Source organism: Solanum tuberosum, unplaced genomic scaffold, assembly GCF_000226075.1.
Source record: "Solanum tuberosum cultivar DM 1-3 516 R44 unplaced genomic scaffold, SolTub_3.0 scf00527, whole genome shotgun sequence".
NCBI classification, from domain to species: Eukaryota; Viridiplantae; Streptophyta; class Magnoliopsida; order Solanales; family Solanaceae; genus Solanum; species Solanum tuberosum.
In genome coordinates, this window is record NW_006239447.1 from 254,551 (window position 1) to 279,677 (window position 25,127).

The 25,127-nt window shown below is 34.2% G+C and overlaps 2 protein-coding genes and 1 pseudogene across 9 annotated transcripts; 2 read left to right on the forward strand and 1 right to left on the reverse strand.

Annotated features, from left to right (window-relative positions):
- On the forward strand, positions 1 to 8,968 carry LOC102595976 (protein FAR-RED IMPAIRED RESPONSE 1). 8 transcript variants are annotated; one of them, XM_015304265.1, is made up of 9 exons: positions 1 to 234; positions 1,990 to 4,307; positions 4,982 to 5,050; positions 5,533 to 5,589; positions 5,676 to 5,744; positions 6,415 to 6,480; positions 6,586 to 6,725; positions 7,238 to 7,378; positions 8,886 to 8,968. In XM_015304265.1, exons 1-7 carry the CDS (start codon positions 99 to 101, stop codon positions 6,625 to 6,627), a joined length of 2,757 nt encoding a protein of 918 aa, XP_015159751.1. In that variant the 5' UTR covers positions 1 to 98; the 3' UTR covers positions 6,628 to 6,725; positions 7,238 to 7,378; positions 8,886 to 8,968. The 8 variants fall into 8 exon arrangements, with proteins under 8 accessions (XP_015159751.1, XP_015159750.1, XP_015159752.1 ...); XM_015304264.1 differs by lacking the exon at positions 8,886 to 8,968 and having other exon boundaries at positions 7,238 to 7,682; XM_015304266.1 differs by lacking the exon at positions 8,886 to 8,968 and having other exon boundaries at positions 5,533 to 5,586; positions 7,238 to 7,682.
- Positions 7,735 to 10,853, reverse strand: LOC107058488 (probable LRR receptor-like serine/threonine-protein kinase At4g36180; annotated as a pseudogene).
- A 9,001-nt stretch (positions 10,854 to 19,854) lies between these two features.
- LOC102599683 (uncharacterized) lies at positions 19,855 to 23,035 on the forward strand. Its single transcript, XM_006365002.2, has 5 exons — positions 19,855 to 20,835; positions 20,942 to 21,862; positions 21,969 to 22,031; positions 22,228 to 22,353; positions 22,429 to 23,035. Exons 1-5 carry the CDS (start codon positions 19,855 to 19,857, stop codon positions 22,834 to 22,836), a joined length of 2,499 nt encoding a protein of 832 aa, XP_006365064.1. The 3' UTR covers positions 22,837 to 23,035.
- The last annotated feature ends 2,092 nt before the right edge of the window (positions 23,036 to 25,127 follow it).

Below are 25,127 nucleotides of genomic sequence, written 5' to 3' on the forward strand. Positions count from 1 at the left end.
TTGGCTCAAATTGTTATCTGTGAATTTGGGCCTAAACTCCATGAGTAGGCCCATCGGGTCGAAATGCGGAGGAATTTTAGCCCAAATGATCCGCGAGTATGGGAAGAAGAAAATGCGAGTACAATTCACCAATTTGGAACCCTAATTGTTTGAATTTTTTGGAAAAACCTGTACTCTCTATACTCGCCCCCAAATTTTCAGGAGCTGTGATCATCACAATTCTCTACTGCCACTGTAAATTCCTCTCTTTCTTAACATATATTTGTACAAGCAAACTTTGTAGAGTATTTTTTTTCTTTTCATATGAATTTTTTTCTCAATTTTGGTAATTTTTATTTCTACATTTATATGTTCAAGTACCTGATAAATTGATATATGTGTGTGTGCGAATATGAGAATGTTGTGTTATAGGTGATTTTTGTAGTTATCTATGATATGTCAATTTGGAAAATTTGAAATTGAGACTTAACTCAGTTAAGTAATGTTTGGTATGATGAAGTCATTTTTTTAAAGTAACAATGTTTTCTTTGATGTTTAGTTGGTGAGATGAAAAATATTTTTCGAAGAAATATATATTACTCCATCCGAACCAATTTAAGTGTCTTACTTTCCTTTTTAATCTGTCTCAAAAAAAATGTTTATTTAGAGAACTAACATTTTTAAATTTAAGACCACAAGATTTAGAGAACATGTTTATTCAGAGAACTAACATTTTTAAATTAAGACCACAAGATTCGAAAGTCACCCTTTTCTTAATCTTCGTGCCCAATCAATCTTAGACACTTAAATTGGGATGGAGGGAGTAAGAGTTAAAAATTATGTTGACAAACTCAAAGAGTCCTTTTGGTAAAAAAAAATTAGTGCTAGAGTATAGTACTTAATACTCCCTCCATCCCTTTTTAGTTGTCCACTTTAGAAATGACACACAGATTAAGGCAACAATGATTAGCACAGTAAAGTTACAATTTTACCCTTATGACAACTTTTCACTTCAAAATTACAACCACTTATTTGAATTCAAGTGAAATAAATTGGAGGGAAACAACATACACTTTTACAATTTTCAAGAAGTGTAAATAAGGGTATAATAGGAAAAAATTTGTTGTCCTTTCTTGATTTGTCAAAATGGACAACTAAATAGGGACAACCAAAAAAGGAAATATGGACAAGTAAATAGGGACGGAGGGAGTAGAAACTTGAGGAGTTAGTAGGTAAATGATTGAAGATTGATTAATCATAAAATTATATATATAATGACATTAGCTCCAATAATTCAAATTATAAATGTTTTGAAAATTAGTTAGAGATAACATTTTGATGTAACCATGCAATACGATGGGACCATTAGTTTAGGGTGTATTTATTAAAAAAATTAAATAGGGAGGATGCTCCACCCATTATTATCTCTATTATAAATGAGATTACGAAAAGATATAGATAGAATCGACCTATCATGTATATTATAATAGCAAATATTCCACTAGATTTGATAACATAATTAATGTCACAAATGGATTTTGACACAAGTAATCGAATAATTGAAGAAATGAGGCTTTAAGCAGCTTGAAGCTATCTTTTAACCCTAAATGAGTTATGTTAGATTCTAATTAATGAAATCTAATGTAAATAATAACTGAATCCTAGCAAGTATGAACAATATGGAGCTATAACAAAATCCTCTCTGTATAATTTTGAAGAGATGTGATGTGCTTCTGTGACATGTTATATAGAAAGGAATTCTGTGGTTGTGCTTTGACAATGCTAGTTCTCATTATTTAATTAAAAAATCCAATTGTTGGTCATTAAAGAGTATAAAAGAAAGAATTTCAAATTTACAAGATACGATCTATATGTTTCAGGAGACTGTATTTATTGGATTAATCTTTTCTATCTCAAATAGAAACGAAAACTTATAATTTGTGGATGACTTGACTAGAATTTTGTTCTAGTAGCCATAATGATGACCAAATAAGAACGGACATGTTTCAGGCACAAAATTGAGTACTTGGATTGGGGGAACACATTTTACCTCAATGGTTATGGACCTTGTGCCGCCATCAGGTGATCATCACGAGAAAGAAGACTGTGGGCGGCATACATGTGTAAGGATTGAAAGTGCAAGAGGAGAACTTTGTGGTCCAGATGGAGCTACTGTCACTGCTTCGAGGAGTGTTTACCTGGGAATAGAGAATGCAGGAACTAGTTGGAATGAAAGAACATCATCTAATGGTGCAAATGTACTGCCAAACGCAGATTCTTTGGCTGTGAATTGCTATAGGAACTTGGAGCCTCATGATGGTATGGAATTTGACTCGAAAGAGAATGCCTTTTCATATTACAAAGAATATGCTAAGTCCATTGGATTTTCCTCAATAATAAAGGCTAGCCGTAGATCCAGAATTTCTGGAAAATTTATTGATGCAAAATTTGTTTGCAGTAGATATGGAAGCAAGCGTGAACCTTCTACTTCTGGTGCAGAACCTGTTCCAAGTGCTGATGCAGCAGGAAGTAATCCTGTGAAGAGAAAAAAAGGCAGAATAAACAGGTCTTGGTCAAAAACAGATTGTAAGGCATGCTTGCATGTAAAGAGAAGGTCTGATGGAAGGTGGGTTATTCATACTTTTGTCAAAGAGCATAACCATGAAATATTTCCGGATTGGACCAGCTATCCTTCAGGTCACAGGAACATTGATCTGGGTAAGAATGATGCAGATGCATTTCATGCTATCCGTGGGAGGACGAAAAAGACTTATGCCTCGACGTCTAGACATTCTGGTGTTATGAAGAAAGTTGAGAAGCAAAAGAATGGTGGCACAAATAGTAGTCCTCAATCTTTGGCTTTAGATGAGGGAGATGCACAAGTTATTCTTGAGCATTTTCTTTGCATGCAAGATGAAAATCCAAACTTCTTTTATGCATTGGATTTGAATCAAGAGAAACGCTTGAGAAATGTCTTTTGGATTGACGCTAAATGTAGGCTTGACTGTGGTAACTTCAGTGACGTAGTTCTTTTTGACACTACCTATATTACAAACGAATATAAGCTGCAGTTTGTTCCTTTTATTGGCGTCAATCATCATTTTCAGTCCATATTGCTGGGATGTGGGCTGATTGCAGATGAGAGTAAGTCAACATTTATTTGGTTGATGCGAGCATGGCTCAGGGCATTGGGTGGACAAGTTCCAAAAGTAATTCTAACTGATCAAGGCAAAACACTGGAAGAAGTTATTGCTGAGGTTTTACCAGATTCACGCCATTGCCTTTGTTTGTGGCACGTACTGAGTAAGATCCAGGAGAAGCTTGGTCATGTCATAAGGCAGCATGAAAGTTTTCTCTCCAAATTCAATAAATGTATTTTGAGGTCAGCGACCAATGAGTTGTTTGAAAAGAGGTGGTGGAAGGTGGTTGATAGATTTGATTTGAGGAATGACTTGTGGATTAAATCATTGTATGAAGATCGGCTAAGGTGGGTACCGACATACATGAATAAAATCTTCTTGGCAGGAATGTCTACGATGCAACGAGCAGAAAGCGTTAGCACTCTTCTTGATAAATGCATATTATGCAAGACGACATTAAAGGAGTTTCTTGTCCAGTATAAAAAACTGCTGCAAGAGAATTGTCAAGGAGAGGCAAATGCTGATTTTGAGACAAGACATATACAACCAGGATTGAAATTTCCCTCCCCTTTTGAAAAGCAGATGTCAACTTTATACACTCATACGATATTCAAGAAATTCCAAGTTGAGGTTTTAGGAGTGGTTGCTTGCCACCCTAAAAAGGAAAATGATGATGGTGAAAATGGCACATATAGAGTCCAAGATTTTGAAGTAAATCAAGAATTCATTGTTGTATGGAATGAGAGGACATCTGATACTTCATGTTCTTGTCATTTGTTCGAGTACAATGGATTCCTTTGTAGACACGTGATGATAGTTCTTCAGATGGCTGGTGTGCATAACATCCCCTCTAAGTATGTTTTAAGACGCTGGACTAAAGGTGCAAAGAGTAGAGAGAAGACGAGACAAGTAACTTTGGTTGATTCCAGGGTTCAACGCTACAATGATCTATGTCAAAGGGCATTTGAGCTAGGTGATGAAGGGTCGTTATCTCAAGAGAGTTATAACATTGTATTTAGTGTTCTGGAAAATTTTCTGAGAACATGTGAGACAGTGAATGATGCAAATTTAAATGAATCAGAACCGTGTTCTCTCCCAAATCAAGGGCTTAATGACCTTGAAGTATTCACAGATAGTAATAATCCAAGTAAGAGTAACGGAAAGAACATAGCAAGAAAAGAGAAGGAAGTAAGTTAATCTTCTTTCTAATTCCATTATGCAAGTTACTCAGGAGTCGTTTGGTAGGGTGTATAGAATCGTGTTGAGTAAGGTGTATTAGTAATGTTGACAAGTAATTTTGGTATTAGTTATGTTGAGATTATTTCTTGTGCATTATTTGGTTTGGTGTAGTAAAATAACATACATAGCATAATTTCTAAAAAGAATTATTTGTTTAGAAAAATAGCCTCCACAAACACGGTGAAAAGGATGAGAAAAAGGTTTTGAGGAATAATTGTGTCTTTAACCACGCTAATGCATGAACTAAAAACCTTTGCATTGTTAATACCATGGTTTGCCATGTATTTGTTATACATAGAATAGTACCAAATAGAGTGAATAACTAATGTGTGCATTAGTTATACATAGGTTGAACAACTGTACCAAACAATATAATGATAATACACAAAGCTAATGCATGCATTATTTTTCTCTAATGCATCCTACCAAGCGACCCCTAAGTGTTGATTTAGTTCATTCTTACGTATCTTTTAGGTAAATACAGAGCAGAAGATAATATCCATGGCGGGGATAGATAGTAGATGGCAACTTATGGTTTTTTTATCATAGCATTACATAAGCATACATACACCTAAGACGGAAATATTGGCTGATTTATCTCATGCATTCCATGTATGTTGCAGGGACAATTAGGTCTCGGAGAACCAACTGTGGATTATCCTTTCAGATCACATTCAGCCATACAGCCAATGGTGTGGTGATTTTATTTGTAAATTTTGTCTTATTTGGCACGGGGGTGAAAAATAAGTGTCTTGTAATATATTTACTACTCCCTTCTTTTCATTTTATGTGGTGATGTTTGATTGGTTTTAACAAGCCATGATATTTATGTGGCATAAAAGCATGTCATTTAAGGGTAAAAGGAGAATTTTAGATAGTTTTTTTTTGTTTTGTCAAATATAGAAAATTGACATTTTTTTTAACAAATTATAAAGGAAAGAGAGTCACATAAATTGGAACTTAGGAGTATTCGAATAATCATTGATTTTGTGATCCAAATTCTATAATACATGTTAGGGCCACATATATTCCAGAATTCCTTTTCCTGATGGCTACTATAGCAGCCCCTAAATGATTCAAGGAGTGGTATGTAATGCTACTTACAATTGTATATCTGTGTGCTGTGTATGTAGTGCATGATTTCAGAATAACTGAACTACCAAGTATGTTGCAGGGACAATTGAATACAAATACCCAAGGCTATGGCAACCATTTAAACATGCTGGGGGTGGTGATTCAATTAACTTCAATCACTGATGTGTTCTATGATTTCTGGTGTTGTCTCAAACTAATTCGGTTGTCTTTGTTCTTTTTTAGGGACAATTGAGTACACTTGCTTCAATTGAAGATGGCCCTTATCTCTCTCAACCTAGATTGCATGGACTGGTACTATCTATACATTATGTAAAAAGTTTTTTGCTGTGTGTCAGGATATCATTTCCTGTAGCTTTGCTGAAGTTGGGTAGATAGATTAGAAAAATTCTTCAGAAACTAAATTCAAAGCCATTTGGCTAAAAGATAAATGGTTTCTCTGGTGTACTAACGTCAGATCAAACAGTAAATTGTGAGCCAATCACAACCGCATGCCAAACAAGGTTTCCTCAAAGACTAACCAAATACACACTGTGACCTTCTACTCTCTAGTTTACATTTTGCAGTTTCCCCGGAAATTTTGCATCCAAGCCGTTTTTCCAGTAATAGCTACGCCTTCTTGTGACAATCTTTATTCCATGGCTTATTTTCTATCCATGAATTTTAGTTTTGACTGTCTGATGTTTAGAGAAGACCACATATTTTTTCAGGTTTGTCTTGGTCTTGGTAAGTGTTTTAGGTTTTGAGTCACAGTTTATGAAATTCATGGAGTACTTTTTTCCAAAATTATTTTCCAAAAAGAAAAACAAATAAATAAAAATCCATAAGCCAGATTAGTGCAAGTCTGCAAGAGCAACCTTCTTCCCATCTATGGATGGGTACCCTTCAACTAAATAATGTGTACTGACAATTGTTGCTGTTCCATTTACTCTTGATATTAGATTATCATTCTTCTGTCTTGTAGGGGCAAGTGTATTTTAGGCCTGCAGATGCTCAAAGTTCTTTTGGGGTTCAGGACAGTCTCCAAGAGGTGCTATACTTTTTGATCATTTTGCCTTGTTCTTCTCGTGTTGTTTCACCACCATTTTGTTCCTTTGTACTTAATTAATTTCCATTTTCTGGGTTCTATCATCAGTCTATCGTGGCCAATACGGAGAACTTGTGCTCAAAGAATTGATCTTGACAATAGCTCACGCTGCAGTTCCTTGACCAACTTTACCATCTAGTAGTTTGTACATATATGAGATCATTGCCTTATGCACAGAACTTCAACAGGTGCGATTATTATTCTGATGTCTTTTGTAGCTTCCATAACTTGACAAACATGAAGGACATATATTATCTAACGTGAAGTGTGGAAAAAATGAGGGCGAAGATACTATTTTTTATATTTATACTTTTTACATTGGAAGAGGGAATGGGAAGTTTGGAAGTGTAAAACTAGGTCAGATCTAATTTCACTATTTAAATACTACTGGTTTGGAAGTAGAGATTACTTTGAGTCTTGAGATGTCTACAAAAATATAGCTTGAATTAGTTGAGTGACTTTGTAGGTGAAATAACAGTAGTTGAGTGGTTTTTCTGCTACAAAACAAAGTTGAGTGACTTTCTGAGATAATTATCATTAGTTGAGTGACATTTTGAGATAAATTTTTTTAGTTTAGTGATGGTTTGAGAAATTAACTCACAAATGGATCTATCTTTTCTTTTTGGTTTCTGACCGAGGCTCTTTTCTCCTTAACAATTTTTTTTCTTAATTGAATCAACATGGAATGACGTTGTTGAAGAGGCGTGTCAAAGCGGAGTGAGCGTTATTGCAGAGCTAGGAAGGAGCATAAGGGAGAGATTGCAGTGGAGTGGAGTGTTGTAACAAGTATGGAGTCTCACTTGTTTCACCAATGTGAGACACTTCAGGCATTAGATTATTGGTATGTCGTCATTAGACTCCGTAATCTATTATCTTTATGTAGTGTCTTTGATAGCTAACATACATCTCTGAAAGTGCTTGATAGTTTTGAGGAATTGTCTATATGATTCAGAAGGGAGTATGAGTGTGTGTATTATAGCAAAATTTTTGTATCAAGTAATAAAAATACTTGCAGTAAATTACGTCAAATATCCATATATTATGACTCATTTAGGAAGATGTTCCTTGTATTTTAGAATCAAATACATAATACAAGTACCATGGAAATCCTAGTATAAGAACTAGAGTACCTTTTTTCATGTTTACTTCAGCCCTTAAATTTGCAGGTTTGCTCAATTATTTCAAAAGTAAGAAGTAAAAGAATTTTCTTTAGAATCATTTAAAACACCACAAGAACAACAAAAAGGAACTGTTAATTTCCTTTGTTCATTCCATAACTCAAACCTTGCCAAATCAAAATTGTCAAATTTCTCATATTTGTATGGAGACAACAAATATAAAAATGTCTTAATTCAAAGAACGCCGAATGGTGATGGATTTTCATGAGATATAAACAAATTTCATCCAGTATACATAAATAGAAATCTCCCTAATGTCTTATCTTTACAAATTATGTGTGCCATGATTTCCATTTTCTATCTAAAAACCCATAATAGGCATGTCTCCATGGTCTTATGAAAAGCAAAGGAGCACTTACACCCCAAAAAGCCACAATAAATCCTATTGCCATGGAAACGTAGAACCATTCCACTTCATTATCATCATCTTCTTCTTCTTCATTTTCAACCTCAGGATTTTTACTGCAACGCTTCACGAGTGGAAGCCCACACAGTTTATTTCCAGTAAAACTAAAAGGGCTAAAGCTTTGAAGTTGAGTGCTCACAGGAATCTGCCCTGATAAGTTGTTGTGAGATACATTCAAGTAGCTCAAAGAGGACAAACTCGAAATACTTTGTGGTATTTCACCAGAGAGTTGATTATTCGAGATATCAAGTGATTCTAATACCTTCATCTTGTCAATGTCCCTGGGAATACTACTAGTCAGCTGATTGTGGGAGAAATTTAATGATCTCAATCCAACAAGACTTGTGAGACTCATAGGAATGTTTCCAGAAAGATTATTGTTAGAAAGATCCATGCTAGTAAACAATGACAAAATGGTATCATACTGATACATGTTGCCCTTAGTTGCTACTCTTGCACTTTCCCTGAAAACTCCAACATAATAAGAATAATCCATCTCGTCGTCCCCATCTCTAATTTCCTTCCTCCCATTCACCATTGCTGTGAAATTATTAACACACCGAGGTATAGCTCCAAACAAATTGTTGTTGGCAAGATCCAAGATTTGAAGTTCATTGAGCTTGCAAAGTTCTGGAGCTAGTTCACCATCGAATTTATTAGACCGAAGACTAAGGACTATCAGCTTTGAAAGTGTACCAAACCAAGGTGGTAAATTTCCATCTAACTCATTCTCATTCATGTCTATTTTCCACAATCTTGTGCAGTTGTTCAAGGATGAAGGCAATGGACCAGAAAGTTTGTTTCTTTTCAAGTCCAAAGATTTCAAATTGCTTAAAGCTCCAATGGATCTTGGGATTCCTCCGGTAAGCTTATTCTCTCCCAAGTTGACAACTCTCAACTCTGGCCAATTCATCCAACAATCAGGAATTTCTTCGGAGAAACGATTTCCCCCAAGGTGTAGAATCTCCAACATGTAAGATTCATTCTTGTTATCACACAAGAAGCTTGTTAAACCCTCCGAGAAAGTGTTATCTGAAAGGTCTAACTCTGTTACCATGGTTGGAATATGTGGGAGTAAACCACTGAAGTTGTTGGAACTCAAGTATATCAACCAAGGACCTCCACTTCCCATGGAGCTATCAGAAATTGAGAAAGTTGGAATCTCACCAATGAGCTGGTTGTGAGACATGTTGAGGAAACAAATTTGAGACGATAAGTTCCAGAACCAAGTTGGAACCTCACCTACTATACCAGCATTTGATATGTCCAAATTCATGATTGATTGTTGAGTCTGGATCCACAAAGGGAAGTCAGGGCCTAAGCGCCAACCGCCAATTACTATGTCACTAGCTTGGAATGATGGAATCCAATCTGAACTCACCCTTAAAGTCAAATTACTCTTAGATGCAGAGAAAAACTTCAAATTTGTCAAGTTGGTGAAATGTTCTTCTGTTAACACCCCTTCCAACCTGTTATTGGACATGAAACAGAATTGTAGATTTGGAAGCTGCCCAAAACTTTTTGGAAGATTTCCAATCAGTTTGTTGTCATTTAGTCTTAAGGTCCTCAAAGAAGAACAATTTCCTGAGCCTATTGGAGGAAAATCATTCATAGTATTGAAAACCTCATATACTTCTCCTTCAAATCGATTTTCTGAGAGATCGAGATCTTCTAATTTCCATAGCTTTCCAATTACACTCGGTAACTTTCCAGAAAGAAAATTTTCAGACATATCGATACTAGTTAGAGATGTCAGATTTGAAATCGAGTCTGAAACTGTTCCCTCAAGACTGTTATCCTTCATGATAAGTGTTTCAAGATTCTTGCATCCATAGAGCCATTTGGGATAGTGGAGTTCAGATTATTGGAAGCAAGACTAAGATATGTAAGCTTGGTAAAATCACCAACTCCATTTGGTATTGGACCCTCAAGACCACTAAAACTCAAATCAAGATATTCAAGATTACTAAGATCAAATAACCATTGAGGCAAAACAGAACCAAAGGAGTTGCTAGAAGCTCTCAATGTTGTGAAAGAAGTCAAGTTAAAAGGACCTTCAGGAAATGAACCAGTGAAATTACTTCCAGTGAATTCAAGAGAAACAAGACTACCAAAACTGAAAACCCACCCGGGAATCGGAGAGCCAAAGTTATTCAAAGAAAGATCAAGATTTTCAAGAACAGAACTGTTATGATCAAACAAAGGAGGTATTGAATGAAGGCTACAATTCGAAAAACGAAGATTAACCAAAGAAGGAAGCATGCTAATCACCTCAGTCCAGTTTGTTGCTTCACTTAAATCCACACCAGACATGTCCAAACTATCAAGATTTTCAAGACTTGACAACCACTGGAAATCATCAATCTTTAGGCCTTTAAGTTCTGACCAATCCCATCCGTTAATTGATAGCTCAATGACAGAACCAGTCACATTGTGGCACAAAACTCCTTCCCAGTTGCAACAATCTTCTTTATCAACCCAAGAAGATAGTACATTTGTGGGATCATTTGCTTCTTTCTTTAACCTTAGCAAAGCTGTTTTCTCATTTTCTTTGCAAATTCCACTGCAAGAACAAAGCTTTATAGTAAACAGGACAAGTACTATGTAGTACAGCCCTCTCATTTTTGTGAAATTATAAGAAAAGAATGTGCCAAAAAATGGCATAATATATACATACATTTGGATGACAAATTCTTGGTGGCTTCTGAAATTATAAATGTTAAATGTGATGTCTGCTTTTTAGACTTGGAAAGTGCAAGTTGTTACTTATTTGAATGCATTTCTCTTTGCTTGTTTTAAAGTTTGACCATCAGGCTGAGTTGTGTTGAGATCTTTATTCTTTACAAGGAGAAATTGTTGACTTACATTAAAAGACACGAGCAGAAAGACGCATGGAGAAAAGATTTACTATTCCTTTCGTCTGAATTTATATAGCGATATTTGATTGGGAATGAAATTTAAGAAAGGAATGAAGATATTTTAAATTTGTGATATTAGAATAAGTCATTATTGTTTGTGTAGTTATAAATTATCTCAATAATGATAAAGTAAATAATTTATTTTTTCTTGAACAATAAAAAGGAAAGTATGACATATAAATAAGGTCGAAGGGAGAAAAAAAAAGGAATATGGATGAAAGAGTGATTTAATAAAATGTAGGTAGTTAGAAGCCAAGACCTCAAAATTGACTTCCAGATATGGGCACACACTAAACATTAGATTATATAGGTTAGATACATCAGTTTCTTTGTTTTACAAAATGCAAGTGGATAAAACGAAGACTTTTGTTTATCCAAATTGTGTTTGAAATATTAGTTTCAACTTTCAACTCATGTACATGTGAATACTTGGGTGTGGACAGGTAGTGGGGGTGGACTGGGAAGTCAAATCAATTCATTAGTTATTGTGGAATAAGATTATTGAATAATTTCATTCATATTTTTCTATGTCATGTACATGGCTTTATATATACATAAAAGATTGTGGAATAGAATCACCTAAATCTTTACATTAAGAGAAAGAATCAGAGATATGATATTCTAGATTACCACAATTATACTAAGATCTTAGAGGATCATATCTTGATATGAAGAATATCTTCTCATCTTAGAGGATCACATCTTTGATGACAAGAATATCTTCTTGGAAATCCTCCATCAGCCAACACTCCCCCTCAAGCGGGTGAATGGATATCTTCCATTCCTAGCTTGCTTATTAGATCTTGAAACATATTGTTTGGCAGTCCTTTTGTTAAAACATCAGCAACCTGATCTTTTGTAGATACAAATGGCGTACAAATGAGTCCGTTATCTAATTTCTCCTTAATGAAATGTCTGTCTACCTCAATATGCTTAGTGCGATCATGTTGTACAGGATTATGAGCTATACTTATTGCTGATTTATTGTCACAATATAGCCTCATAGGTCCTTCCCATCTTATCTTCAAATCATCAAGGATTATCTTTAGCCATAACAACTCACAAACTCCCATCGCCATGGATCTAAACTCAGATTCTGCACTTGATCTAGCTACTACATTTTGTTTTTTACTCCTCCAAGTCACCAGATTTCCTCCTAAGAAGGTGCAATATCCAGAACTTGACCTTCGATCCACTAATGAACCAGCATAGTCCGCATCTGTATAAGCCTCTAAAACCATGTTTCCTCCTCTTTTGAATAATATTCCTTTTCCTGGACTTCCTTTAAGATATTGTAGAATCCGGTTGACAGCTTGAAGATGCATTTCTCTAGGATCATGCATAAATTGGCTAACAACACTTACAGCAAATGCAATGTCCGGCCTTGTATGGGACAAGTAAATCAATTTCCCTACAAGCCTTTGATACAAGCCTTTATCTACCACTGAATCTTCTGGAGCATTGCACAATCTATGATTGTATTCAATTGGTGTAGCCACTGGTTTACACCCTAATTTTCCTGTTTCTTTCAACAAATCAAGCACATATTTTTGTTGGGAAATAAAGATTCCCTGTTTTGAGTGTGCCACTTCGATTCCCAAAAAATACTTTAATTTCCCAAGCTCTTTGATGTCAAATTCCTTGAGTAAACACTTCTTCAAATTTTGTATCTCCTCTGAATCATCACCTGTTACTATGATGTCATCCACATAAACCAACAATGCTGTCACTTTTCCTGTTTTTGAGTGTCGTATGAACAAGGTGTGGTCTCCTTGACTTTGTCGGTACCCTAGCTTGATCATAACCTTTGTAAATCTTCCAAACCATGCACGAGGTGATTGCTTTAATCCATAGAGTGCCTTCTTCAGTCTACACACCATTCCCTTCTTGCTTTCAAAAGCAGGTGGCACCTCCATATAGATCTCCTCATCTAAGTCTCCATGTAAAAAGGCATTTTTTACATCAAATTGTTGTAGGTTCCAATTAAAAACTGCAGCCAATGATAATAAAATTCTCACTGTATTCATTTTTGCCACTGGGGCAAAAGTCTCCAAATAATCAATTCCATAGGTTTGTGTATAACCCTTTGCTACCAAACGTGCTTTATATCTTTCTATGGACCCATCTGACTTATATTTCACAGTAAACACCCATCTGCACCCGACCAACCTTTTTCCTTTTGGTAATTCCACAATATCCCAAGTTTTGTTTTTCTCCAATGCTTCCATTTCTACCTTCATAGCTTTCTCCCATTCTTTATTTCCTAATGCTTCAGACAAATTTCTGGGGATAGGAATTGTGTGGAGGTTACAGAGAAAAGCTTTATGACTTGGGGATAGATTTTGATATGTCATGGAGAGGCTCAAAGGGTGTTGTGTGCAAGTTCTGGTTCCTTTTCTGATTGCAATGGGATGGTCAAAGACATTAGGTTGGTTAAATTCTTCTTCATAATCAGTTTGGTTTGGTGTTTCTGACGGTTCAACAAGTTCAGGATGGGTATCAGGAGCAGTAACCTGAGGAGATGATTGCAACCGAGTAGTTTGATCAGTTAGTCTCTTTCTTCTGGAATATACCTGCAATGGTAGATTATTTTCTAGAATTCCATTATCTATATTTGGATTAGGAGACTCAATGGGTTCATTTGGATTTAGAGACTCAGGTGACTGTAGCAATGGTGACTCAGGCAAGAATTTGGCACGACTAGAAATGGACAAATCAAATAGTGACAAGTCTAGAGGTTCCTTTCCTTTCAGTGACTCCCCCTGATTGTAAGAATGATTAAAAAAGGATTCACTCTCATCAAATGTGACATCTGCGGAAACAAAGAATTTCTTTGATGATGGTTGATAACACTTGTAACCTTTTTGAGTAGGAGAATATCCTATGAAAACACACTTAAGAGCACGTGGGTCTAATTTGCCTCTATTTTGGGAATGAATATGAACATAGGCAACACTTCCAAAGATTCTAGGAACCAATTTATTGGAAATTTCAAAATTTGGAAAGAAATTCCTAAGAGTATCAAGCGGACTTTGAAAGTTCAGAATTCTTGATGGCATTCTGTTACTAAGATGTGCAGCAGTTAGGACAGCTTCCCCCCAATACTGTTTTGGCACCCTTTTATGAAACAATAGTGATCTAGTAATGTCAAGTAACAGACCGTTTCTTCTCTCTGCTATCCCATTTTGTTGAGGAGTATTGACACATGAAGATTCATGAATAATTCCCTCTTTTTGGAAGAAAACAGAGAGGTTTTGATTGAAGTAGTCCTTGGCATTATCGGATCGAAATCTTTTAATTGGCACATCATATTGGGTTTTGATCATATTAAAAAAGGTAGGAAGAATTTGACTGACATCTGATTTTTGCTTTAGCAAATAGATCCACGTAACTCTTGTACAATCATCAATGAATGATACAAACCATCTAGCACCAGAAATATTAGGAATGGGAGAGGGTCCCCAAATATCACTATGAATAAGAGAGAATGGAGTTTGACATCTTTTGTGACTAATTGGAAAGGAAGTACGTTTGTGTTTTGCAATTTCACAATCATCACAATGAAAAGACTCAACAATCAAATCTTTGAACAAAGATGGGAACATCCTTTTGATTACATAAAAGGAAGGGTGACCTAACCGACGATGATAAAGCCATACTTTCTCTTTATTGGACATGATAGATTCAGACAAGAATGAACTAGACAAGGAATTCTTAGATATATATTCACCATTGTGGAAATCCAAACAATAAAGACCACCTTTCTCACTAGCACGCCCAATCATCTCCTTCGTGTTCTGTTCCTGAAATAAGCAATATGAAGGGAAGAAAGTTACTTGGCATTTGGAATCTTTGGTGAGTTTCTGGATAGAAATGAGATTTGCAGATAACTTTGGGATATGAAGGACATCTTTAAGTATCAAGGATTTTCCAAGTGGTATGTCTCCTTGCCCAGCTACAGTAATAACTGAACCATCAGCTATAGTTATTTTTTTATAGCTAGGACAAGGGGAATATGATATGAAAAGATGAGAGGAACTGGTCATGTGATCAGTTGCCCCGGAATCAACCACCCACGTTGGAGAAAGTTTGTCTGAGACATTAGTAATAAAAGAGTAAGAAATACCTGTGAAGGCCAATGAACAACTACCTGTTGAAGCTGAATGTTGCAAATCTCCAATTGAAACTGTAGAGTTATTCTCTAGCTAGCAATTCTCTATTCTAGAGTTCCAAGTTAGTGTGGAATAAGATTATTGAATAATTTCATTCATATTTTTCTATGTCATGTACATGGCTTTATATATACATAAAAGATTGTGGAATAGAATCACCTAAATCTTTACATTAAGAGAAAGAATCAGAGATATGATATTCTAGATTACCACAATTATACTAAGATCTTAGAGGATCATATCTTGATATGAAGAATATCTTCTCATCTTAGAGGATCACATCTTTGCTGACAAGAATATCTTCTTGGAAATCCTCCATCAGCCAACAGTTATTAATGAAAGAGAATCAAACTAAAACATGGTGAAGATGAAAGTAACCTTAAAGCAGAGGTTTCAGAGTCAACTCTTGTTGGGAGCGCCACCCTCAGATGAATATACTGTAGTGCGCGATTCGAATTTAGTCAAACTTCAATACAGACTTCGGATGGGAAACAAAAACAAAAAAGAAAAGTCACCTTACATGTGCATATATGTTTAATCCATAGAATATTATAAGTAAATTTTATAAATGGTCACATAACTGCTCTTGGCTAGATTATCCTGTTTTTTTTTCGTAACTCTTTTATATGCTTTAGCACAATAGATTTTCGAAACGAAAAATAATTGTTTTTACTGAATTTTGAACCATAAATATTTCATCACTTTTTTAGTATCTCACAAATAGTTATGTAATATTGTATAAGCTATGATCATTTTCACTTGTGTATCAATATCATAATGGTTCATGTCTTGTTTCACTTGTGTGCAATTACACATTTTCAGTGCATTAATTTCGTGCTAAAATAAAATATATTGGAAGTGTGATTATCAAACATACATCGCCAATTTTGTCCTTTTTCATATTGAATTGCTTTAAACATTTTCATATGTAGCTGAAAAAGAAGTTTTTTTATTATGAAAAACCAAAAAAGTATTAATTCCTCCATTCCTATTTATATTCACCAAATCAATTCCTACTTTATCATTTATATTCACCAAATTTAAAGTAAAAATAAATTTTATGTTGGTGAGAATAATAAATTTTAAAAAGGTAATGATGTGATTATAAATTTTATTTACATATGAAATAAATGGTTAGTAGATATAAATGTGGAGTTGTTTTAACAAAATATAAACGTGTGGTCAATTTTTGTATTTAAAAAATCCGAAATCATGATATGAAATTCGCAAATCATGATTTTTGAGGAATATGGGATTCCATCTCATGATATGAAATCATGAGATGGAATTAACATGAAATTGCATGTCCAAACGTTGATTTCATCTCATGATTTCATATCGTGATATGATATCACACGATCAAATGCCTACTAAATTATTATTTTTCATATTCAAAACTCAAATATGAAACATATGATTAAGAGAGGAGTAGCTACGTCTTTGTACAACATCTGTTGGTGGTATTTTGAGTCAGTTCTCTTTCTCTTTATCTGTTGTTTGACTTGTGTATACTACTCTCTTATTGTATATGCGTTGTCCAATGATTAGCATTAATTTACAACCAAACACCTTCTACTTTAGGGCTTATCACACTTCATCACCCTCTTCTATAAAAGTCATTTAAGTAAATCAAATTTATTTTATAGACTATATTTAAAATATTTTTAGTATTTCATTAGTAAGGAGAAAAAAAATATTATAATAAACATATTTAGGAATAATTTGAATAAATATTATGATTTTGAACATCGAATCTATGTCCAAATCTGACACCAACTCAGGACACAGCCCCCAATACCAATCTATGACACAATCGATCCCGGCCTAATTAAGATCCAACCTCAACGCGGACCTAAGACTCCAGACCCAAACCCAAACCCAAACCCATGATCGAGTTTGAGACTCGACCTCGAGATCCAACCTCTAACCCTGAGACTTGACCTCGAGACCTGCTCCTGACCCCGAAAACCAAGAACTAATTTCAGACCTAACCCCAATATATATCAACAAGGAAATTGGTCGAGTTTGGTTAGGGTTGAAGGTTCGATCCCACTTTCTAATGTAGGTCTTGTCACACTTCATCACCCTCTTCTATAAATTCGTTAACTAAATCAAATTTATTTTAAAGACTATATTTAAAATATTATAAAGTGAAAATTAAACTTTTCTTTTCCATATGAAAAATTGTGAATAACTTTCTCATTATTGTTTCTTGGGGTTTTTTATTATTCTATTGAATACAACGACCTTCTCTTAAATTTACTCGTCAAATCCATTTATTATATTTTTTAATTGAATTGTGATTTATTCTGATTAAACATTTAAATACATGATAAATATTTATAATAGAGATTTTTATCTACTCATAATTCAGAAAAATTTGTGTGTGCTCATAGACATTAACTACATACGTAAATAAGTGAATCACATAAAAATATGTCTTCCACATTTAATTGTAAATATAAACATCGATTGAAACTTGCATGAGATTTGCTGCCTCTTCAAATTAATGTGTATAATTAAAAGATATGACATTTTAAGTAACTAGTTAAATGTACGTACGTGTTTTACACATATATATAAAAAGCAAAAATTATTGTGTGTACGTCATAAAACTATTGTATAAAAAAAGTGACGTGAACTTTTTAAGATAAAAATGTAAGAGAAACATGATAATTCACTATCACTGAATAATTAAGGAGCAAATAAGTTTCGCTATTGATGTCAAAGTCAATATTATAGGACTGAATATAAAAACATACTTAAACTATCTCTTTTTTTTAATTTCATACCTAAACTATTGAGAGTGAGTTTCACACCTAAAATATCACTTGTTAATTTGATAAATACATCTCTCTTTTATTACATAAACTATCAGTCATTAGTCTTTTACTATTTGTTTTTAATGTAATATTCTTAAAAGTCATTAAGCATTTAACTTCCTATAGTAATATTATTATTATTTATAAAATAAGAATTAATTCTAGATAATAAGAAGTTATCCATTTGTTTGCAATACATTAGCGTAGATGTTGTTGTAAATACTTTATTTATTAATGGGCAAAGGGTCAAAAATACCCCTCAACTTTGGTTTATTGTTTGACTTTACCCTCGCCGTTAAAATGAAGTTAATTTTACCCTTCCCGTTACTAATTTCACCAAATTTACCCCCCATTAGACGGAATCCCCAAAATTGACCCGAATTTTAAAAAAAAAATCCTATTCCCTATTTTAACCCAATGTCCCGACCCCATTTAGAATAATTCGGTTGGTTAACCCTATTTTACCCATTCTCCCAAATTTCCTTTACCCATTTACCCATTCTCTCTCTTTTTCTCCATCAGAAGCCAAATCGAAGAACAGATTGATGAGTTGAAGAAAAGACAACCTAGTTTCTCCATCAAAATTTGTACTAATCGTTGTTAAGGTATTGAATTGAACAAATCTTCTTTGATTATTGTCTTTCTATAACATTTAGTTGTTGATTACGAGTTAGGGTTTGTCTCCAAATTTCTGGCTCGTTTGTTTGCCTTTTTACCGATATGTGTTACAATCTATTAGTTATGGTTAGTGGGTATCAGTGTTTCTGACTCTTTTGTTTGCCTTTTTTATCGATGTATAATACGATCTGTTAGTTAGGGTTTGTGGGTATCTGTCTTTCTGACTCATTTGTTTGCCTTTTTACCGATATATATTACGATCTGTTAGTTAGGGTTTGTGAGTATCTGTTTTTGGGTTATTTGTTTGACTTTTTACATCTAAAAATTAACGATTTGTTACTTTAGTTGTTGATTTACGAGTGTTGATGTTGTGGGTTAAGGTTTTTGAGTTATAGATTTACCTTTTTACATCTAAAACTTCACGATTTGTTAGTTATTTATTGTTTTTTTGCGATTTAGGGTTTGTGGGTAGGTTTTAGGGTATTGTATGAATTTGGACGAGGTGATTTAGGTTTTGAAGATGTTATTGAATATGGGCTGATTTCTAGTCCCAATATTTAATTAGGAAATTCTTGATTGAATATGGTCCATGTTTGATGTGGGGCCAATATTTTATTCATTCTTATTGAATGTGGTCCCTTTTGTCTAAATTCTTAGTTATTTGTTTGCTTTTTTACAGTTTGTTAATGTTTATTCTTATTGAATGTGGTCCCTATTGTTGTCTTTGTGTGCCTTTTTAGGAGTTTTGTTAATGTTATTACTTCTTTTGGAAGTTGTTAATGTTGTCTTTGTGTGCCTTGATTGTGTCATTTTTATGTGTTCTGTTTTTCCCTTCTTAGTTATTTTGTCTCATTCATGCTTTTGGTAGTTGTTAATGTTGTTTCTTGTGTGCCTTAGGTTGCCTAAAATGGTTTTGGTTGATCTAGTATTTCACTATGGTGGGAAATGGATAAGAGAGCCTAAATTGCTCTATGAGAGGAAACTTGTTCACAAAGGGAAGGTTATGATTATGATCTCTTATCTTGGATAGATATTACTAATGACTACATTAATTTATTAGGCTATGTGGGTGTGCAACAGTTAATAGAAGGTGATGAGGGGATTAGGACATTATTGTCCTTTGTTAATGATAAATTTGATGTAATTAATTTATTTGTTGTTGAGGATTGTGAGTTAGATGTTGATGTTGAGAATATAACCAAAATGTTAGAGACTGTGGTAGTTATTGATGATGTATCTATTGATTGTACTTCTTATGGTTCTGAAAATGATAGTGATACTTCTAGTGATAACTCTGATTATAATTCTGAAGAATTGGAGGTTCTTGCACAAGAAAGGAGGAGGGTAATTGATGGTAGCTTGTGTGATTACATAGATTTACACAAGTCAATGACATTTAAGGATATAGCTGAAGCTAGAAGATACATTAATTTGCATTCATTGGCAAATGGCTATAATTTAACCATTAAAAAAAGTGACAGAAAAAGACTTAGGGTTGTTTGCAAAGAAAAATGCAACTTTGTATGTCTAATTTCTGGTGAAAAGCATGCTGCCGGTGTTAGAGTGAAAACATTGAAAGGAGAGCATAATAAATGTAATGATCCATGTGGCAACAACAAGGTTAGTGCAACTATAATTGCCTTTTACTTTAAGGAGAAGTTGCAGGCTAATCCCAAATACAAGATAAAGGAAATGAGAGTTGATATGAAAACTGCTTTCAACATTAATGCTCATTTTGAAAAGTGTAAGAGAGCTAAAAGAATGATTTTGGAGGACATGGAAGGCAGTTTTTGTGATGATTATAAGAAAATTGTTGGGTATGCAAATGCTTTAAAAAAGAGTAATCCAGGAACTGATGTTGTCCTTAAGGTTTCAAGAAATGCATTAGAAGATGGAAAAAGAAAATTTTCGAGGATGTACATTTGTTTTGATGCATTGAAGAGTGGATTTAAGAATGGGTTGAGACCTTTCATTGGCCTAGATGGTACATTTTTGAAGGGTAAAGCTAAAGGTCAATTGTTATCTGCTATTGGTCAAGACTCAATGAACCATTTCTATCCTATTGCTTGGGCTATTGTGGACAGAGAGTGCAAGGCATCTTGGGTGTGGTTCTTGGAATTACTTCAGAAGTCTCTAAACATCAACAGTGGAGAAGGAATCACATTCATGTCTGATATGCAAAAGGTAAATTCTCATATTTGTCACTTCTTTATTCATTCTTACTTACTGTATCTTATAAATCTTTATTTGTTGTCTTATGTATTTTCATTTGTCTTGTACTGATATACAGGGATTAATTGAAGCTGTTAAAAATATTTTACCTAATGCTATGCATAGATTTTGTGTGAGGCACATAGAGGCCAACTGGAGAAAAAAAGGTAAGAGATCTAAAATGATGACTAAGGTATTGTGGTGGTGTGCATGGAGCACCTACAAAGAGGAGTTGGATGATTATTTGAAGACCTTAGGTCAACTGTCTGAAGAAGCAAAAGACCATATGTTGCATTTTCCAATACAAACTTGGTGTAGAGTATTTTTTGACACTGTTTGCAAGAACAGTAAGGTGGAAAACAATTTGGTTGAGTCATTTAACTCTTGGATATTGGAAGCAAGACACAAGCCAATAATTGGTATGCTTGAGGATATAAGAATCAATGTTATGACCAAGTTTGTCAAAAATGAAGATGAACTGATGACTTGGAACTGTGATTGGAGTCCTATAGCTATTGAAATGTACAATGAATTCTTGAAGATTGCTAATGTGTGTGAATTAAATTTCAATGGAGATGATGGATTTGAGGTAAGTGAAGGAAATGACAGACACATTGTCAATTTGTCAGCTAAGAAATGCACATGTAGGGTATGGGATCTTACTGGAATACCATGTCCCCATTCAATCAAGGCTCTTCTTTACAAGAATCTTGATCCATTGGAAGAGATTCACTGGTGGTACTCTAAGGAGGCATATCTTTTGACTTACCATTGTAAGCTACAACCAGTGCCTGGTCAAAAGTTTTGGAAAATTGAAGCTGAACAGGCAATGGAACCACCAGAATTGGTAAACTTAGTTGGCAGACCTAGAGTGAATAGGAAAAGAGATAAAGATGAAGCACTTAAGAGACAAACTGAGTGGGTTGCACCGAGAAGAAGGAGAAAAATAACATGTTCAAACTGTGGGATTCTTGGACACAATGCAAGAGGTTGTCATAAGGTAATCATTTCATTTGCTATGTAATTAGTTATTGTTATTGTAATTTTGATTTTTCTGTTATTTTATCAGTTTATCTTGTAATTGTGATTTTTTTGTTTTTTATTAGTTTAATCAGAATAGTGAAGAAGGCACTTCTAATACTAGACAAGTTAAGAGTAAGAAGAAAAAGGTAAAATCCATCTTTTTTAGTTCACTTACTTTACAATGTCATGCTTCAGTTTTGTGTAATTATCTCACTTTTAAAACTGTAACTGTCTTACTTATTGCTATGTAATCCATCTTTTCATACTGTAATTGTCTCACTTATTAATACTGTAATTGTCTCACTTCTAAAAGGCAAAATCCATATTTTTTTCTTATATTAGATGGATAAACAATGTGACAAGGGAAAAAAGCAAACAAATGAGAGGCAGAAGACACAACCTACTCAAGATTGCGCATCAGATGAAGATGAAACTGAAAATATGTTGGAGCAATTAAGAAAAGAAAAGGTATGAAAGTTGGACAATTTAATAACCTAATTTACAAGAGTGATGCTTAGTATATCATTGTGGTCTTTTAATCAGATGGATATGCGATCCAACAAGGAAAAGAAACAAGGAAAAGAGAGGCATAGAACACTAATTGATGAAGAAGATGTTGAGGACTTTCCCTTAACAGCTCCACAGCCTACTCAAGATGAAGATGAAGATGAAGATTTTGATATTGATATTGATGTTGAGGATGACATGCCATGGAAGCCAAGAGATTTTTCAGAGTTGAATTCTAGAATCCAACAAAGACAGAATCAGGCACGACCTACAGGATCAAGAAGAATCAACTTCCTTGGAGATGGTCCGAGTGTACCAAGTGATTTGTATGCACCAAAGGGACTTACGTGGAAGGGCAATGCATCTATTACTGGAAGAATGTTGGAGCAATCAAAAGTGGAAAAACTTAAGACAAAAAAGGATAATGGCAAGGCACAACAATGACAAGTTCAGTAATGAAGACAATATTTTGTTATTTTGTTTCATGTTATTGAGATACTAATGGCATACAAAAACATGTTTATGTGTTTAAAAGCTTTTTGTATTTGCACTAACTTCTTTTGGGGTATGTACTAAACTAACTTCTCTATATTCAAATCAGTTTTTTGTCATTATATATGAAGTGTTCATCGTGTTCTGTAAATGTGTAAGGGAGAGATCATAAATGGTCATTTCTGTAAATGTGCAATTTTGTTCAGTTGTGTTGTTGTATGACAATAATGACGAGACCAGTAGTCTTTGTTGCTATAGATACATTGCATGTAATTTGGTATGTGTGCAGTTTAAGTAGGAAGCAAAAACATTTGTTATATTAAGCAAATACATTCCCAGAATGGTGCCAAGTTTGAACATTACTTTTTAGTGTGTATTACTTCAACTACTAAACATTACTTCATATTATATCAGTGCATATGTCCTTCCATTACAACATCAAAATGAAGAATAAAAAGGTCCTTCCATTACAACACCAAAATGAAGAACAAAAAGGGAACCAACATCACAAAAGACACTAACAACTGAATTCACTAAACACTAACAACTAATGCTGAAAGTAAACACTAACAAAGGAAGTCACTTAGTCGTTAATGCAACTAGAAATCCAACAAAAAGAAAACATGAAATCATAACTTTGTACTTTATCTTGTGATATTTGTCTTGAAATATCCTAACTTTTTCCACTACCAAATCATTCGATGCCTCCAATGTAGCAATTGTTTTCGACAAATGACCTACTTTTATCTTCAAATTTTCCACAACAATCTTCAAGTTCTCCATTTCAATCTTCAAATTCTCCACTTCAATCTTCGAATTATCCATTTCCATCTTGACATCTTTCAACGACGACTCTAAATTACGTAGGTAAGCTACTTCAGGAAAAACTTGGTCTTCCCATTCCCAATATCCACATGAAGAAAACTGCCATAAGAATACTCGAAATCAGTTCATACAAAGAAATACGAAATTAGTTCAATAATAAGAATAAATCAATTCATATACTTACATCTGGATGAGGACATCGGAAAAATCTTCCCGGATTAGATGTAGTACTCGAAATCAGTGTTTTGACCACCAAACCACAAGAACATTTTCTTTGGGACGAATAACTATTTTGTGACATTTTCTGAGAAGAAAAATCAGAGGTGAACGAAAAAGAGATGTTGGAAGAACAATGGGTAGAATGAAAGAGAGATGCAGGAAGAACGAAAGAGAGATGTCGTAGGCAAAACAACTTAAAATCCAAAAATCTTACCTTTCGTTGGCGAAAAATCGATTTGTTGAGCAAGATCGCTGTAGAAAATCAGAGGAGAAGTTAATGGGTAAATGAAAATCTCTAAAGAGAGAGCATGGGTAAATGGAAATGGGTGAGATTATCTAATTGGTACCGGGTTATCCTAGAGGGGGTCGGGTCATTGGGTTAAAAATAGGGAATAGGGTGTTTTTTTTAAAAATCCGGGTAATTGGGTCAATTTGGATCAATTTTGGGGATTCCGTCTAAATGAGGGGTAATTTTGGTGAAATTAGTAACGGGAGGGGTACGATTAACTTCATTTTAACGGCGAGGGTAAAGTCAAACAATAAACCAAAGTTGGGGGGTATTTTTGACCCCTTTCCCTATTCTTTATCTTACATATTATTTTATTGAAACGTGTACTTCATAATTTGATGCCGAAAAACTAGTAAAACAAAAAGGAGACGGAAAAATAGGGAAATAGTGGGGAATGTACGTGGGAAAGTTCAACCGCGTGAAATAAAGAGACTTTGCGTGAAGTGTACCATCAACCAACTTATTGCTTGCACTTTATTTTTTGGCTTTTCATTTGGTATTCAATAATACTAATTTGTATTGAAAAATTTCACTAACTCCCAAATCTCATTTGGTTTTCGATATTCGCTACTGTAAATTAATACTAATTCAAAATTTCACTAACTCCATCATCTTTGATGATTATATTCCACATACCTAGCAATTTATATACATTAAAAAAAAAATCTTACCTATTAGAAATGATTCAATATATTTTTCCTTTAACATACCAAATAAAAATGCTCTAATTATATTAAAAATGGTTCAAAAAAATGTTCTTACTCTTACTGAACCAGATTTGCTCCTAACATTATTTTCAAGCTTATAATAAATTATGACCCAATCCAACTCAAGAAAACCCATCATGCGTTACATTATTAGTTCTCGCATGGATTTCCCCTATTTCGGGGTGGGTCAAAAAAAAAATTAG

Excerpts from the sequence above, each read along its gene's own strand:
- LOC102599683 (XM_006365002.2), top strand. The coding sequence starts at position 19,855 with ATGTTAGAGACTGTGGTAGTTATTGATGATGTATCTATTGATTGTACT. Across the intron at positions 21,863-21,968 it reads ATGCAAGAGGTTGTCATAAG|TTTAATCAGAATAGTGAAGA; the intron begins GTAATCATTTCA and ends GTTTTTTATTAG. Across the intron at positions 22,354-22,428 it reads AGCAATTAAGAAAAGAAAAG|ATGGATATGCGATCCAACAA; the intron begins GTATGAAAGTTG and ends TCTTTTAATCAG.
- LOC102595976 (XM_015304265.1), top strand. The coding sequence starts at position 99 with ATGGGAAGAAGAAAATGCGAGTACAATTCACCAATTTGGAACCCTAAT. Across the intron at positions 5,590-5,675 it reads ATTTAAACATGCTGGGGGTG|GGACAATTGAGTACACTTGC; the intron begins GTGATTCAATTA and ends GTTCTTTTTTAG. Across the intron at positions 6,481-6,585 it reads TTCAGGACAGTCTCCAAGAG|TCTATCGTGGCCAATACGGA; the intron begins GTGCTATACTTT and ends TTCTATCATCAG.